Source organism: Eutrema salsugineum, unplaced genomic scaffold (assembly GCF_000478725.1).
Source record: "Eutrema salsugineum unplaced genomic scaffold, Eutsalg1_0 scaffold_6, whole genome shotgun sequence".
Lineage (NCBI taxonomy): Eukaryota > Viridiplantae > Streptophyta > Magnoliopsida > Brassicales > Brassicaceae > Eutrema > Eutrema salsugineum.
In genome coordinates this window covers 10666789-10684806 of record NW_006256547.1, presented here as the reverse complement: position 1 = coordinate 10684806, position 18018 = coordinate 10666789, and the positions used below count along the sequence as shown (strand labels likewise).

The following is an 18018-nucleotide window of genomic DNA, read 5'->3' as shown; positions in this document are numbered from 1 at the left end:
GCCTCGGCGATCGATCCTACTTTGAGCAATCTCTCCACTTCGTCGTTAACTGCTTTAGCTCGTTCGGGTCCGAGCTTCCTTCTTTTTTGCTTGATTGGTTTGAAGGTTAGGTCCACGTTCAGCTCGTGACAGGTCACGTCGATGCTAATGCCCGGCATGTCTTCTGCTGTCCAGGCAAAAGTGTTGATGTTCTCTTTGACGAGAGAAAGAAGTTCCCTTCTCAGAGGTTCTTCTAGTTTTGCTCCGATTTCGACGCATCGCTCTAGACGCGCTTCGTCTGTGCACACCGAGTCTACTGCATCACATACCGGCTCGGCGCACGTTTCGCGGCTCTCCGCGATCTGTAATTGCTATAAGAAATTCGAGAGCTCGTTCGCAGGCTCTTGGTCCGTCTTCATCTTTTTGTGATCTATGTCTGCTCGTGTGTCGGTGACGGGATTCCTCAGCTTGTGCTCTGCTAAGCAGCACATTCGCGACTCCTTCCGATTTCCCCAGATCGTTTTGATGCCTGCTGGAGTCGAGAATTTGAGGCAGAGAGGATAGGTGGAAGGGACCGCCGTCATCCCGTTGATCCATGGAGTTCCCATAATCACATTGTAGATTGTTGGGTGATCGGTGACGCAGAATTCGACGATCTTAGTGACTCCGCCAGCTACCACAGGGAGCCTAATTGTTCCCATAGTCATCGTTGTTTCTCCTGAAAATCCGGTTAGAGGTTTGGGGATCGCTATCACCTCGGAGAGATCGATTCCCATCCTTCTGAGTGTCTCTTTGAAAATGACGTTCACCGAGCTCCCAGTATCGATGAGCACCCTCGCTACGTCGTGATCCTTGATTATTAACTCAATAACCAGCGGATCATTGTGAGGTCTATCGATTCTTGCCGTTTCCTCCTCGGCGAAGGATATCATTGTATTCGGGATATCGGTCGGTTCTGTCCAATTCTCCTTCGCTTCGGCTCGGCGCTGATAGGCTTTGATGGAGTGATATGTTCATAATTTGCATCATTTAGGTTGCATAAATCATTCCAAATCATGTTTTATTTCATGCATTTTAGGTCCTTAGGGTTTGTTTTAGAACTTAGGAGATGCATTAGGTCCCAATCAGTCTATTGCATGTTTTGAGTGTCTATCAGGTGAATGTGGAGCTGAAAAGATGAATCAAGGAGGTGGAATGGTGAGCAAAGCTTGAAAAAGTGGAAAAATTGGGTCCTGGGAGATTATCGGCCATTCTCGCTGGCCAGGAAGGTTTTACCGGCCATTTTCATGTACCGCGGGAAGCTTTACCGGCCATTTTCATGTACCGCGAATGAAGTGTATCGGCCAAAATCTCCGGGTATGAACGCGTCTCAGAAATCGCCTGTCCGGGGAGCCTTCCGGTCCGATTCAGACGGCGGGTGCTTCATAGAAGTTGGAGAGCATTGCATCACGGTCTCTTAGCAAGTGGAATCGTGGAATTCGGACGCGTGAGCAGAGAGATAAGCTTGTCGGAAGGAACCCCAGTCTCGCAGGTATTCCGGACCGAACAGATCAGTCCTAAAGGATGCGAAGGACGGTGCACTTCCAGGCCGATTTAGTTTCCGGGTCCTTCATGAGAACCAGAGACATTTGTTTCAGAACGTCCAAGAGCATTCAATTCGGATCTATGAGCAGAAAGATACACTCTCCGGAATGGACACATGTCTAGACGCCTCTCTCTGGTCGCGTACATGCACTGCAAAGATGTGCCCTCCAGGAAGCCTTACACTTCCCAAGCACCGAAGTTTCCTTCACCAAAGTTGGAGATAAATGAGTCCTCTGTCTTCAGCAACCGAAATCATTCAATTCGGACAAGTCTCATAGGAGTTACACTCTCCGGAATGCGAAGTGGTCTAAGCTGCTCTGGATGCTGCGAGATGGTCTTGCGACTTGGTTAACCCGCAGGCCTGAAGATGAACGCCTGAATGCTGATGCTGCGAGTTGATATGTGCGGGTAAACTATCACTGGAAGAGGTCTGAAGCTCAAGAGCAAGAGAAATGCTAAGTCCACAATCGTGCGACTTAGGCATGCGAGTTAGCCGCGCCTGGAACTATGCCGCACGATCACTCGCAAATCACTCCGACTTGAGCCTGCGACCTGGGTGCAATAGAGACCAACCCGCACAGTTTGTACATTCCCCAGAAACCGCCTTAGCCCTGCGAGTCGGAGAGGAAGGAGTCCAAGCCGCAGCAACACTCGCAAAACACTCCTACTTAGGCGTGCGGCTAAGACAGGGCGATTCAGGTTTCACAAGACAAGTCTTCATCTACTGCGACTTAGGTGTGCGACCTGGGACATACTGGACCGACCCGCAGTAACTCCCACTTTATCCATTAAAGCCGGGTCAGGACCCGGTTTGTTCCGGGCTGACCTGGTTCGTTTTTAAGGAAGTATAAATACTTTTTAGGGTTTTTTTTTTTGGGGGAAGAACTATGTTTTATTCCCTTTGTCTCTTGCCTCTTTGGTGAAAAGACTCCATTAAGAAGAGAAATATCTTTATTTGAGTGTTTAATCAAGAGAGTTTAAAGAGATCTGGGTGTTTAAAGCTGTTTTCTTTTGAATCTATCATCTCCATCTCCATTTCTCATCATTAATCATGCTAATCTACTCAACTTGCAAAGGTTTAAGAGAGATTAGTATGATTAGTGAGTAGTCACCTTAATGAGGTTCTAGATGTGTAGGTTAGGGTGCTAAAGTGTTAGATTAGGAGTGCTTAGGGCTAGATTCATTGATTCATCTCTCTAAACAGCTGTTCTCTATGCTAGATCCTTGATAATCACTTGAGATCTAGATTCTGGGAATTTCATGCACCAAAAGTGTTTGATGAAATTCCTGAAAGAGTTGTGTTAGAGGTTTAAGTAATTTTTCATCATGGGAATGATTTGTTAAATGCTTGAATGATCATTAAGAGCTGTTTGTTAATGCATATTGATTCATGTTTCACAAATGGGAATTTGGTTTGAAAGTGGATTAGTATAGGGGTTAATACCTTCATGAGAGGATTAACCTAGATTAGAGTTCTTAATCATTTGAATCATGTCTCATCATTGTCATTAGCATTTCTAGTTTAACACCAAGGCACCCTAACCAACTATCATGTCTAGAATCTCATGCCTCCATCATACCATATTCACATCATTTGTCATTGTCATTTGTCTTTAAACCTGTTTATGTTTATAGTTGTCTCTAGATTAATCAAAACCTATTCTTGTTTGCTTGAATTAAGAACTTGAACATATAGCTTAGTGTCTAACACCACATTTGGATTGATAAACCTCTTTGTGCTACATTGACAAGGGGATTGATAGCCCTGAGACCATAAAAAGTCTTGTCTATCAATTGGCGCCGTTGCCAAGTTGTGGTTTGATTAGCATTAAGCTCTGATCTGTTCTTGAGATCAAGTGCTTACTTTCTTGTTTTTACTGATTCCTTTCAAGTTCTGTTTGTGATTTCAGGTGTATGAACACCAGGTCTAGATCAAGAAGCTGTGGTCCTCCTTTTCCTCTAAACGACAACATCAACCTTTTGGTACCAAGGAGGAGAAGAGACAGACGTGGTAGACACATTGATCAGACTGAGATGGCAGAACAAGGAGATCACGTGGTAGATATGGAACAACCAGTTCAGGAGCAACAGGCTCAAGGTCAGGGAGCTGGTATTGGAGTTGGTCAAGGGCTTCACCAGGGTAATGTTCAGCAGGAACAGGTGCACCACCAACAAGCTTATGTCCACCGAGGACAAGCTCAAGCTCATCAACAAAGGCATCAGGCCAATGTTCAGCAAGGACACCAGGTGCACCACCAACCCCACCCTTTCCAACCACAGCAAAGAAGATATGAGCAACCCCAAGTCTATGTTGGAGAGAATGACAGGGCCAACGCTCATCAGTATGGAGCTGGTATTCAGGCACCACCTGTGCAAAACAACAACTTTGAAGTGAAAGCATCATTGCTGAATATGGTCCAGAACTCAAAGTTCCATGGGTTAGCAATGGAAGATCCCTTGGAACACTTGGACCAGTTTGATAAGGTGTGTGATCTGACCAAGATAAATGGAGTTTCAGAAGACAGCTTTAAGCTAAGACTATTCCCATTCAGTCTTGGTGATAAAGCTCATCAATGGGAGAAGAATCTTCCAAGAGGCTCCATTCAAACCTGGGAGCAATGCAAGCAAGCCTTCTTATCTAAGTTCTTCTCTACCTCAAGAACTGCAAAACTAAGGAACCAAATCTCTAGCTTCACTCAGCAAAGCAATGAAAGTTTTGGTGAAGCATATGAGAGATTCAGGAGCTACACAAACCAATGCCCACACCATGGGTTTAGTGAGGCTTCTCTTCTCAGCACACTGTATAGGGGAGCTCTTCCCAAGATTAGAAACCAGCTGGATACTGCTTCCAATGGGAACTTTCTGGGTAAAGAGATTCATGCTGCTTTAGAGCTAGTGGAGAACTTAGCATTGAGCAATGATACTTATGGTGAAGACTATGACAGATCAAATAGGTCTGAAGGTTCAAGCTCAGAACAGAGGCTCACCAGAGAAGTTAAGGAGTTGAGGAGTGAATTGGACAAGCTGAAATTCACCACTCAGAAGCCAATGCATTTTGTTGGAGAGTATGAGGAACCTTCTCAAATTTTTGAGAACATAAGTGAAGAAGGTCTTACCCAAGAGGAGCTCAACTACATTGGGAATCAGAGGTTCCAAAGATATCAGTATGGTAATGCCAATCCAAACCTCTCTTACAGGAACACCAATGTAGCTAACCCACAAGACCAGGTCTATCCCAATTCTCAAGCTCCAAAGAACTTTGTTCCCAAGCACAACTTTCAAGGGTCATTCCAACCCAAGAATCAATTTGGTCAGAATCAGAGTTTTGGTCAGCAACAGCAACCATTTCAGGGCACTGGTTACACTTCACAGCAGCCAAAGGCACCACCAGGGTTTGGTCCACCACAGTTCCAACAGCAGGCGCCGGTTCAACAACAGTTTCAGCCACCAATGGTTCAACAGCAGCCACAGATGGGTACAGATATGGTTGGTATTCTGCAAAAACTACTTCAGGGTCAACAGACTATGCAGCAGGAAATCAAGGAACTGAAGCAAAACCAGGCATCAAGCTCAAGGAACCAAGGTCACCTACCTGGAAAACCAGAACCCAACCCCAAGGAATATGCCAAAGCCATTACACTGAGGAGTGGCAAGGAGTTACCTGGTATTGAGAACAACAAAGTGATCATTGAGGACAATGATCAACCTGAGGGGGAGGCAGCCTTAAAGGATGATCAAGTTGCTGAGAAACCAAGGACAGAAAAGGGTAAAGAGGTAGCAAAGGAACCAGAACCAGAGAAGAAGTATGTGCCACCACCTCCATACCAACCCAAGCTCCCATTTCCAGGGAGATTTAAGAAGCAACTAGTGGACAAGGCAAGAGCTGTATTTGAGAAGGCACTCAAAGAGACACCACTCACAATGCCTCTCATTGATGCATTCCTAATGATGCCAAAGATGGGGAAGTTCTTGAAGGATGCAATTCTAAACAAGACAAAAGAGCTTCAAGGCATGGTAGTACTAAGTCATGAATGCAGTGCTATCATTCAGAAGAAGTCCATTCCAAGGAAGTTAACTGATCCAGGGAGCTTCACACTCCCTTGTGCCATTGGACCTCTTCTATTCTCTGGATGTCTTTGTGATTTAGGAGCATCAGTCAGCTTGATGCCATTCTCCATAGCACAGAAGCTGGGCTTTAGAGTTTTCAAACCTTCAAAGATTTCTCTTATCCTTGCAGATAGATCAGTTAGATTGCCTGTTGGTATGTTGGAAGATCTACCTGTCAAGATAGGTGGTTTTGAGGTTCCAACAGATTTTGTTGTGCTGGAGATGGATGAAGAGCCAGTAGATCCTCTTATCTTGGGCAGACCATTCTTAGCCACTGCAGGAGCTATTATTGATGTGAGAGGTGGGATAATAGAGCTTCAACTTGGGTCTGAAAAGCTCAAGTTTGATGTGAATGAGATGATGAAGAAGCCCACCATTGAAGGTCAATGTTTCTATGTAGAGACAATGGATCAGTTGGCTGATGAGTTGCTTGAGGAGCTGAACACTGAGGATCCTCTTCAAGCTACTCTAACTCAAGAACAAGGAGACAATGGGCTCTTGGCTGAAGCAAGTGAAGGGTATAAGCTGTATCTGGACAATGCAAGAGAGCTGGGTCCTGAGACAAGGTTTGTGGAGCTGGAACAGAATGGCACTGAGGTTTTGGCAATCCAAGAATCAGTCACCAGCCAAAGCAGCTTGGACCAGGATTGGAATGAGGCTGATGCACCCTCTGTTGAGCTCAAACCTCTACCAACAGGGCTCAGGTATGCTTTCTTAGGACTAAACTCCACATATCCTGTCATCATCAATGATAGCCTATTAGAGGACCAAGAGAGTGCATTGCTGAATGAAATAAGAAAGTTCAGGAGAGCCATAGGGTATTCTTTGACTGATATTAGAGGGATCTCTCCTGACATCTGCACCCATAGGATCCACCTAGAGGACCAATCTATGTCCTCTATTGAGCACCAACGTAGACTTAACCCCAACCTTAGGGAAGTGGTTAAGAAGGAGATACTAAAGCTTCTTGAGGCAGGGATAATTTACCCAATCTCTGACTCAAGATGGGTGTCTCCTGTTCATGTTGTACCCAAGAAAGGTGGGATCACAGTGGTGAAAAACGATAAGGATGAACTCATAGCTCAAAGAACAATAACTGGCCATCGCATGTGCATTGACTATAGGAAATTGAATTCTGCTTCTAGAAAAGATCATTTTCCTTTACCATTCATTGATCAAATGCTTGAAAGGTTAGCTAATCATCCTTATTTTTGTTTTCTCGATGGGTACTCTGGATTTTTCCAAATTCCCATAGATCCAAGAGATCAAGAGAAAACAACATTCACATGCCCTTATGGCACTTACGCTTATAGGAGAATGCCTTTCGGTTTATGTAATGCACCGGCCACTTTTCAAAGATGTATGATGCACATTTTCTCTGACATTATTGAAGAGAAAGTCGAGGTGTTCATGGATGACTTTAGTGTCTATGGCTCCTCCTTCTCGGATTGTCTCTCTAATTTGACACAGGTGTTGGAGAGATGTGAGCAACACAACTTGGTGCTGAACTGGGAGAAGTGTCATTTCATGGTGCAAGAAGGGATAGTTCTTGGGCACAAGATCTCTGAAAAGGGCATTGAGGTTGATAAGGCAAAGGTGGAAGTGATGGTAAATCTGCAAACCCCCACTTCTGTTAAAGGGATAAGGAGCTTCCTGGGTCATGCAGGGTTTTATAGAAGATTCATAAAGAACTTCTCAAGGATTGCCAGGCCCTTAACAAGACTGTTGTGTAAGGAAGTGGATTTCACCTTTGATGCTGAATGTGAAGAAGCCTTTAAGTTGATCAAGGAGGCATTGGTTAGTGCACCAATAGTTCAGGCACCAGACTGGTCTCTACCTTTTGAGGTCATGACAGATGCTTCTGACTTTGCTGTTGGAGCAGTACTTGGACAAAAGAAAGACAAGAAGTTGCATGTGATCTACTATGCCAGTAGAACACTTGACTCTGCCCAAGAGAAGTATGCTACAACTGAAAAGGAAATGCTGGCAATAGTTTTTGCCTTTGATAAGTTCAGAAGCTACCTGGTGGGATCAAAGGTCATTGTGTATACTGATCATGCAGCCCTCAGGTACTTGATGACCAAGAAAGATGCCAAACCAAGGCTGTTGAGATGGGTTCTATTGCTCCAAGAGTTTGATATGGAGGTGCTTGATAAAAAGGGGATTGAGAATGGTGCTGCAGACCATCTCTCAAGGCTGAGGATTGAAGAAAAAGTCCCCATAGATGATGCTTTGCCTGAAGAGTCTCTGATGGTGCTCCATTCATACTTGGAGTTTGAGGAAGTAGAGAGCATTCAAGAAAGGAGGATGCCTTGGTTTGCAGATATAGTGAACTATCTTGCATGTGGGGTGGAGCCCCCTGAATTGGATGCTTACAAGAGGAAAAAATTCTTCAGAGATGTCCAGAGATACTATTGGGATGAGCCCTACCTCTATGTTCTGAACAAGGATCAGTTATACAGAAGGTGTCTTGCTGAAGAGGAGATGCAACCTGTGTTGCAGGAATGTCATGGTTCTGCTTTTGGAGGTCACATGGGGGCATTCAAAACTGTGGCAAAGGTTCTTCAAAGTGGGTTCTGGTGGCCTACAATGTTCAAAGATGCCCAGTTGGTGGTTGCAGCATGTGATGCCTGTCAGAGGCATGGGAACATATCTAAAAGAAGTGAGATGCCTCAAAACCCCATTCTAGAAGTGGAGATCTTTGATTGTTGGGGGATTGACTTTATGGGACCTTTCATTTCATCCTTTGGAAATCAATACATACTTGTTGCTGTGGACTATGTGTCCAAATGGGTTGAGGCCATTGCTTCCCCTACCAATGATTCCAAGGTTGTAGTAAAGCTGTTTAAGAGCATCATCTTCCCAAGGTTTGGAGTTCCAAGGGTTGTCATTTCTGATGGAGGATCCCACTTTTTGAACAAGACTCTGGAAGGGTTATTGAGAAAGCATGGAGTTAAACACAAGATAGCTACTCCATATCATCCTCAAACTAGTGGCCAGGTTGAAGTATCCAATAGACAGATCAAGGCCATTCTGGAGAGGACTGTTAGCTCAAGCAGAAGAGATTGGAGCAAAAGGCTAGATGATGCATTATGGGCTTACAGGACTGCCTTTAAAACTCCAATTGGAACATCACCATTCAGTCTGCTATATGGGAAGAGCTGCCACCTTCCTGTTGAGTTGGAGTACAAAGCTATGTGGGCTGTGAAGTTTCTAAACTTTGATATCAAAACAGCTCAAGAGAAAAGGATCATGCAACTTCATGAACTTGAGGAGATCAGGCTTGAAGCTTTTGAAAGCTCAAAGATCTATAAGGAGAAGACCAAGGTCCTGCATGATCAAAAGATTCTGAAGAGAGAGTTCAAGTATGGTGATTTGGTCTTGCTTTTCAACTCCAGGCTTAAGTTGTTTCCAGGAAAGCTTAAGTCTAGGTGGTCTGGACCTTTCAAAGTTCTTGAAGTGAGGCCTTATGGTGCCATTGTCTTAAAAGGAAAGAATGGTCAGGAATTTGTGGTGAATGGACAGAGAGTCAAGCATTACTTAGTTTCACAAGGGAAAGAGGAGGCTACAACAGTTCCTCTTCTTGATCCACCAGCCTGTTAAACAGGTTCTCAAAGTCAAACTTAGAGACTTTAAACAAAGTGCTCTTGGGAGACACCCCAAGCTTATCTTTGTACATAGTTCTTTTGGTTTCTTCTCTTTTCCTTTATGTTTTAGAACTTTTTGATGGGTTTTGTGAGTTGGTCTCAGGTACTAGGTGACCCTTGGAGGACATAACTTGTGATGAATGGAATGGAGCATGTGAGAGAGCTGAGAGGACTGTTTAAAGCCAGAAAAACTCGAAGAACGCCTCAGTGCTACCTAGGTGTGCGGGTTAGTGCATGAAGAACCCAGGCCGCAGCAAGACTCGCGATTTACTCCGGCCTGGGCGTGCTACCTGGTGTGAAAGAACCCTGGCCGCACAATACCTTGAGAAGCCCGAAATGTTTAAGTCCCATTTACTGCGGGATGGGCGTGCGACCTGGAAAGAGGGGAGCCAGGCCGCAGCAAGGTTCGGAATTTACTCCGGCTTGGGCGTGCGACCTAGAAGCGTAGACGCTGAGCCGCACCAGAAAGAAGAAGGCCGAAGGTTCTAAGTCCAAACCTGTGCGACCTGGTGCTGCGGCCTAGAACCCTGGGAGACTAAGTCGCACGATCATTCGCAATCTACTCCGAGATGGTCGTGCGACCTGGAAAGAGGGAGGCCAGGCCGCACTAAACAGGAGGAGTCCAAAAACGCCTAAGTCGTAACCTGTGCGACCTGGTGCTGCGGCTTGAAACCCAAGGAGGCTAAGTCGCACGATCACTCGCAATTCACTCCGAGATGGTCGTGCGACCTGGAAAGAGGAGGGTTAGGTCGCAGCATGAAGAGAACAACTAAGGAGCCTAAGTGACAAAACCCTGCGGCGTGGGCGTGCGACCTAGAAGCATAGGAAACTAAGTCGCAGCAAAAAGAGGAACGGCTAGAATGCCTAAGTACCGAGTGCTGCGGGATGGTTGTGCGGATTAGACAGAAGATGACCAGGTCGCACAAAATTATTTCCGGTTTTACACCGAGACGGTCACACGGCTCGATCCCAACAGTTCCCGGACGCACAAAAGAGAGAAAGGAGGCCGGTCAATGAGAAAAGGATGGGTCAAAGCCTTGACTGGTCAAAATAGATCTATTGACCACCAGTCCAAAGGCTTGACTCTACCCCACACTCTCTCTTCCTTACTACAAACCCGAGTTTGCAACTCTCTCTCTCTCTTTTCTCTCCATTGTTTTCACCATATCTCTCTCATTTCTCCACCAAAATTGTTGATTCAAAGTGCTCTGAGCTCGTTTTTGAGTTGTTAACATCATCCTGATTGCATTTCGAACTCGTTGCATCTTAATCCCAAGGTATTTCATCCTGTTAAAATTCACCTCTTTCCATGTTCTTCAATGGTGATTTTTGAACTTTAAGGTGTGGAATCGATTTTGATAGGTTGTTTTAGACCTTGGGATTATTTTTATAAATGCTAGGGTGCTAGATAGTCTTGGAAAACAGAGCACTTTGTTTGTAATTACCTGTTCTTGGATTGGTATTCTCCAACAATGGTGCAAGTACCAAGACAAAACCATCCACAAGATGGCCAAATGCATCAAGGAGATGAAGAAGAGGATCAAGAAGCTTGAAAACCCTTGCAAGGGTGGAGCTCCAGCACCGGTTTCACCAAGGAACAGAGAAGAAGTTGGGGAGAGTTCCATGAACTGCACAGCCTTGGTCACATATGGAACCACTTGGGTAGATCTTGACGACGGAAGTGATGAAGCCAGCCACCATTCTTGGGAAACACCGTCAGGCCACACATCGAACCCCTCCTACTCATTGGGGTCCGATTTCAACAGCCACTAGGTACCACTAAAAACCTTGTAAATAGCATGTAGATTTTCTTTCTCTTTTGCATTTTGCCTGTTTGCTTTGGTTTCACTTCTTTCTCATACTTTTATAACACAAGGGACTGTGTTATCTAAGTGTGGGGGAGGAGTTTTATCCTTAACTAATCATGTTTTCTATTTTCTTATTTTACACTTTGAGTCTTGAGTCACATTCTAGTTGCATATTCATCTAAGTACATATAAAAACCAAAAAAAAATGGAAAAATCTGAAAATTTTACACAAAAAAAAAATGATCATGTAGTTGCATTCTCATTTTTAGGATTGAGTCTAGATTGCATTTGCATGTAGATTGCATCTTGCAAGGAGTAATGATAGGTTTTCTAGAGAGTACATCACTTTGAGAACTTGAATTGAATATGCTTGTGAATCTTTTTCTGTGCTTGCAAAGTCTGAAATGATTTGAATCTGAGAAGCAAGTTTGAATTGAACTCAACTCTAATTAAGTGGGAACTTTGAACCTGACTTGAAAATATCTTGTGATGCATTGTTTGAAAAAAGCTTGTGGATACCAATATACATACTTGAGCTAGAACCACTGTTTTCACCACTCTTTTCCTTAGCTCAAGTAGCTGAATCCACATCAAGGATCAGTTCCCATACCTTGAACCCATCCTTCTTTTAAGCCAATGTTTGTGTGTGAATTGAAAGGCCACCTTGGATCAAACTTAGCAGAAAGTGTTAGGTTTAGAGCGACAAGGGCAAGTCTCATTGAGTGCTGTGTTCCAACATCAAGGAACTGAGAGTTTTGGCGAGGATTAAGTGTGGGGGAAAAGACTCTTTGGTGAGTGGAAAAAGGTGAGATGAGTGGGAAAGAGAGAGTGAAAATAACTAGGGGAATGAAAGAAAAAGAAGTCAGTCTTGGTGTTTTGAGAAAGTAAGCTCTGGTTTGTTGAAAAGAAAGAGTCTAGTCTCTAAGTGAAAAAGGAAGAAAAGAAGCCAAAGGCTCAAATGTTTTGTTAAGAAAGAAAGAAGAGGCTAGAAGTTGTAAAAGAAAAAGAGCTGTGTAAAGTTTGAGTTCCAAGACTTGAGAGGAAAAGTGAAAAGTGAATCCCCTAGTGAGAGGAAAATGAGAGTGAAAAGTGAGGATTTTTGAGCAAGTGAGGAAGCTTTGAGTAGAGGGTGGGGTGTGATGAGTCTTTGCCCTTGTATGCATAGGTTGCTTTTTACCTTTAGCATTCTGCCAAAGTTTGATCATTCATAGAGAGATCCCTTTGCTGCATTTAACCCACTTGAACACTGATGAGATCATTTTAATCTCATAGCCTCTCCCTAGCCAAGCCAGCTTGTTTAAACCTTGCATCATGAGATCCACCTGATAAAAGCTTAATGAATGTGAAAGAGTTGAGAGAGAGATGAACTTGTGGAGATTCCTTGCTGAGTTGATATATATCTGAGTATGACTTTGCATTGCATAATTGAGCATGAACTTGAGTTCTCATTGTGATCACTTCTCTCAAAAAGAAAATGTGAACTCCCATTGCATACAACCTCTTTCTCTCATTTGCTCTTTTTGCTTGAGGACAAGCAAAGGACAAGTGTGGGGGAGTTGATATGTTCATAATTTGCATCATTTAGGTTGCATAAATCATTCCAAATCATGTTTTATTTCATGCATTTTAGGTCCTTAGGGTTTGTTTTAGAACTTAGGAGATGCATTAGGTCCCAATCAGTCTATTGCATGTTTTGAGTGTCTATCAGGTGAATGTGGAGCTGAAAAGATGAATCAAGGAGGTGGAATGGTGAGCAAAGCTTGAAAAAGTGGAAAAATTGGGTCCTGGGAGATTATCGGCCATTCTCGCTGGCCAGGAAGGTTTTACCGGCCATTTCCATGTACCGCGGGAAGCTTTACCGGCCATTTTCATGTACCGCGAATGAAGTGTATCGGCCAAAATCTCCGGGTATGAACGCGTCTCAGAAATCGCCTGTCCGGGGAGCCTTCCGGTCCGATTCAGACGGCGGGTGCTTCATAGAAGTTGGAGAGCATTGCATCACGGTCTCTTAGCAAGTGGAATCGTGGAATTCGGACGCGTGAGCAGAGAGATAAGCTTGTCGGAAGGAACCCCAGTCTCGCAGGTATTCCGGACCGAACAGATCAGTCCTAAAGGATGCGAAGGACGGTGCACTTCCAGGCCGATTTAGTTTCCGGGTCCTTCATTAGAACCAGAGACATTTGAGTCTTCTTTCCAGAACGTCCAAGAGCATTCAATTCGGATCTATGAGCAGAAAGATACACTCTCCGGAATGGACACATGTCTAGACGCCTCTCTCTGGTCGCGTACATGCACTGCAAAGATGTGCCCTCCAGGAAGCCTTACACTTCCCAAGCACCGAAGTTTCCTTCACCAAAGTTGGAGATAAATGAGTCCTCTGTCTTCAGCAACCGAAATCATTCAATTCGGACAAGTCTCATAGGAGTTACACTCTCCGGAATGCGAAGTGGTCTAAGCTGCTCTGGATGCTGCGAGATGGTCTTGCGACTTGGTTAACCCGCAGGCCTGAAGATGAACGCCTGAATGCTGATGCTGCGAGTTGATATGTGCGGGTAAACTATCACTGGAAGAGGTCTGAAGCTCAAGAGCAAGAGAAATGCTAAGTCCACAATCGTGCGACTTAGGCATGCGAGTTAGCCGCGCCTGGAACTATGCCGCACGATCACTCGCAAATCACTCCGACTTGAGCCTGCGACCTGGGTGCAATAGAGACCAACCCGCACAGTTTGTACATTCCCCAGAAACCGCCTTAGCCCTGCGAGTCGGAGAGGAAGGAGTCCAAGCCGCAGCAACACTCGCAAAACACTCCTACTTAGGCGTGCGGCTAAGACAGGGCGATTCAGGTTTCACAAGACAAGTCTTCATCTACTGCGACTTAGGTGTGCGACCTGGGACATACTGGACCGACCCGCAGTAACTCCCACTTTATCCATTAAAGCCGGGTCAGGACCCGGTTTGTTCCGGGCTGACCCGGTTCGTTTTTAAGGAAGTATAAATACTTTTTAGGGTTTTTTTTTTTGGGGGAAGAACTATGTTTTATTCCCTTTGTCTCTTGCCTCTTTGGTGAAAAGACTCCATTAAGAAGAGAAATATCTTTATTTGAGTGTTTAATCAAGAGAGTTTAAAGAGATCTGGGTGTTTAAAGCTGTTTTCTTTTGAATCTATCATCTCCATCTCCATTTCTCATCATTAATCATGCTAATCTACTCAACTTGCAAAGGTTTAAGAGAGATTAGTATGATTAGTGAGTAGTCACCTTAATGAGGTTCTAGATGTGTAGGTTAGGGTGCTAAAGTGTTAGATTAGGAGTGCTTAGGGCTAGATTCATTGATTCATCTCTCTAAACAGCTGTTCTCTATGCTAGATCCTTGATAATCACTTGAGATCTAGATTCTGGGAATTTCATGCACCAAAAGTGTTTGATGAAATTCCTGAAAGAGTTGTGTTAGAGGTTTAAGTAATTTTTCATCATGGGAATGATTTGTTAAATGCTTGAATGATCATTAAGAGCTGTTTGTTAATGCATATTGATTCATGTTTCACAAATGGGAATTTGGTTTGAAAGTGGATTAGTATAGGGGTTAATACCTTCATGAGAGGATTAACCTAGATTAGAGTTCTTAATCATTTGAATCATGTCTCATCATTGTCATTAGCATTTCTAGTTTAACACCAAGGCACCCTAACCAACTATCATGTCTAGAATCTCATGCCTCCATCATACCATATTCACATCATTTGTCATTGTCATTTGTCTTTAAACCTGTTTATGTTTATAGTTGTCTCTAGATTAATCAAAACCTATTCTTGTTTGCTTGAATTAAGAACTTGAACATATAGCTTAGTGTCTAACACCACATTTGGATTGATAAACCTCTTTGTGCTACATTGACAAGGGGATTGATAGCCCTGAGACCATAAAAAGTCTTGTCTATCATTATATTGATGGCTCTTGGAAAGAAACAGACTTAGTTGCTCATGTTGATCCTTTGCCTCGGCTCGGGTCGCTCTTCGGGTTCGCCTCTCCTGTCGCGCTTGGAGTTATCGCCTCGTCGGGGAGGATTTGCGAGTTCTGCCGTGCCGCTCGGCTCGGCTCCTTCTTTTGGTTCATTAGGGACGAGGTCTTTGAGGTTGACCGCGTTCTGGAGCTCTCCCACCGCCATCTTAGCTGCGAGCTTTGCTCCTAGGGTTCGGCATTGTGCCGTTGAATGCCCGTAGGTCTGGTGATACTCGCAGAATGCTTTTTCGTCGTAATTGGTGGGCTTTCTTACCCAAGTGTTGTTGCGCGGCTCTCCTCTTCCGCGTCCAGTGCCTACTTGGTAGTTGTGGGCACCTCCGCTTCTAGGTTCGTCCGAGCTCTGCGTTGTTGCGTTGTATGATGGGTTGCCTTTCTTCGAGGGGCGCGTCAAAATTGAACTTCGGATCGCTGCTTTCGTTGCTTCGTACTGCTCGTCCAGGTTCTTCATCTCCTCCTTGTTTACGACGAAGTCTGATGACCGATGCAGAGCGTCCTGAATTGTTTGCGGCGTGTTCAGCGCCATCTCCCTTCGAAACTCTGATTTGTACCATAGGGATCGTTTCAGAGCTTCGAGTGCAGCCTTGTCGCTTATCCCTTCTACTTTAGATACGACTGCCTTGAATCTTGCCATGTAATCTCGAAGTGGTTCGTTCGGTCCTTGGGATAACGTCCACAGGTCGGCATCAGAAGTTCCTCTATCCATAAACATCGAGTATTGTTTTAGGAACAGGGCGGAGAGCTGTTGAAAACTACCGATTGAGTTGCGCTCCTGCCTCGAAAACCACTCGAGCGCGGCTCCCTTAAGATGCTCCACGAAGAGCAGGCAGTATCCGGCATCTACTTCCCGGTCAGTTTGGCAGCGTTTTTTGTGAAGGTTCATCCCATTGCTATCTGAAACGCTGTGATGTGTGCCTTTGGATCGGTTGTTCCTTCGTAGAACGGGATTCTCACCTTCTCGGGCTCGGGAATCCTAGCCTCCGTGATTCTTGCCGTGAATGGTGTTCTCTGGGTTTCTTCAAGCATCTGATCGATCTCGGGCGCAGCACTCGTCGCGTTGTGCACTTGAGACTTCATGGCGCGTATCTCAGCTACTGTCTGAGCCATTGAGGCTCGCAGCTCTTTGATTTTGAGAGTTTGCGCGTGAGTCATTCCCTTTGACTGGGGAAGTCGCTCCCGCTCTTCTCTCCTCGGCTCGTCTTCGCGCTCCGCCTGCTCGATCCATTGGAGGTTTTCTTCTTCTTCAGTCGGGTTGTCGCCGCGAGCCGGATCGGTGATTTTGTCAGTCCGAATGCCGTTTAGTGCTGAGGCGAGCTCTTCTTGGCTTATTCGCCGAGCCGAGCCGTTCTGTTGCGAGTTCGTAGTTCCATCGTTCTGCTGGGCGTCCACGTCGATCGCATCATTCTCCTCTTTGCCGGCTCATTGCCTTGGGTTCCGACGGAGTGGAGGCGGCTCGGTCATGTTGACTCGGGGTGCCGCAGGAGTCTGTTCGCCGAGGGGACGAAACATTGGTGGAGCCAAGGGGTTTCTTGCACCATTCCCCGAGGCCTTGATAACACCGTATTTTGACCACTTTTGTGGATCGTTTTTAAATGCTTTTCAAATGTTTTTTATTTCTTTTAAGTGTTTTAAGTATGTTTTTCTAGTATTTGTAGTTCCAAGACTCTTTTCAGGTAATTAAGGCAAAAGATGTGCATTTTGAAGCAGAAGACCATTTTGGCTAAATTCGGATCCTCAGAAGTTTCACATCCGATGAAGACCTTCCCACCGTCAGATCATCCCCAAAATCGGGCATAAAATAGAAGAGAAAACTAGCTTTCAAATGCAATTGGTTTGAAGACAATCCAATGGTTAGATCTCCAGATATCCTTGATGCACTGAAGACATGTTTTGCAGTCTCGCGAAGGAAGCAAGCACATAATGAAGATTCAGCCTCAAAGACCAATCCCCGCGGGTCCAGAACACACTCTCGAACGCGGTTACGAGTCTCTGGCCGTGGCCGAACCCCAATTCACCGCGGTCAAAAGCCTCGCGACCGGTGCCGACTAAAAGGCTGGCCCATGACCCTGTTTCAAGCCCAATTCGTCTTTTCTTCATTGGAAACCCTAAGGACGACTGGAGAGAGTTCAAGACCTATAAATATGTGTCTAAGGAGACCTATTTTCGTGTGCCTCAGAAGAATCCCTTTTGGGAGCCACCAAGTTTAGTTTTCTAGGGTTTTTATGTTTTTATGTTCTTAGTTTTTAGTTTAGGGAGATAGAGATTTCTCTTGGACCCTCTTTATGTTCTACATTTATCTTAATTCGGTTTTTTACTCTTATGCATCTTTCAATTTCGTTTTTATCTTCTTCATATTAGATTAGTTGTTTAAAGGATTTGAAGAGAAGTTCTTCTCCGAGCCCAGCTCTTAAAATCGAGATGCTTCTTCTTCTTCTCCTTGTCTGTTTTTCTCTACTTCTTTTCTTCTTTATTTTCCTATGCACGTCTATTCTATTTACTTTATGCACGTTTTGGAATGATGAGGTATGAGTTTAAAGGCTCGATCGAAGGGAATCGACTATGTTCGATAAGGATCTTCGCGAGATAAACCAAAGCCGAATTCTAGAAATCTTTCTTATAAACTTATACTTAAAGCATGGATCTAGCGTCGCGAACTAGAGACTGATCTAGGTCCTTGGTGTTGCGAAAGTATTCATCCGGGGCTGGATCTAGTTTGAGAAAAGCAGATCAACCATAGGAGTGGAAACCTACCTATGGGCGAGCTGTGAATGTTGACGAGTCTTAAACATAATGCATCTTTTCCTCTCCAGGGCCAGAGTGGAAACCTACTGGTCAGGATTGCGAGAGATAGTTGTTTAGGATCACGACAGTGGCGTAT

At 44.7% G+C, this 18018-nt stretch overlaps 1 protein-coding gene and 1 non-coding gene across 2 annotated transcripts; both read right to left on the bottom strand.

The window, feature by feature from the left end:
- Window positions 1-4230: 4230 nt before the first annotated feature.
- LOC112083816 lies at window positions 4231-4337 on the bottom strand. Its single transcript, XR_002897943.1, has one exon. It is a non-coding gene; the product is annotated as a small nucleolar RNA R71 (small nucleolar RNA).
- A 10756-nt stretch (window positions 4338-15093) lies between these two features.
- LOC112083478 lies at window positions 15094-16023 on the bottom strand. The gene has a single exon (XM_024151505.1). It carries the CDS (start codon window positions 16021-16023, stop codon window positions 15094-15096), a length of 930 nt encoding a protein of 309 aa, XP_024007273.1.
- Between the last annotated feature and the right edge of the window lie 1995 nt (window positions 16024-18018).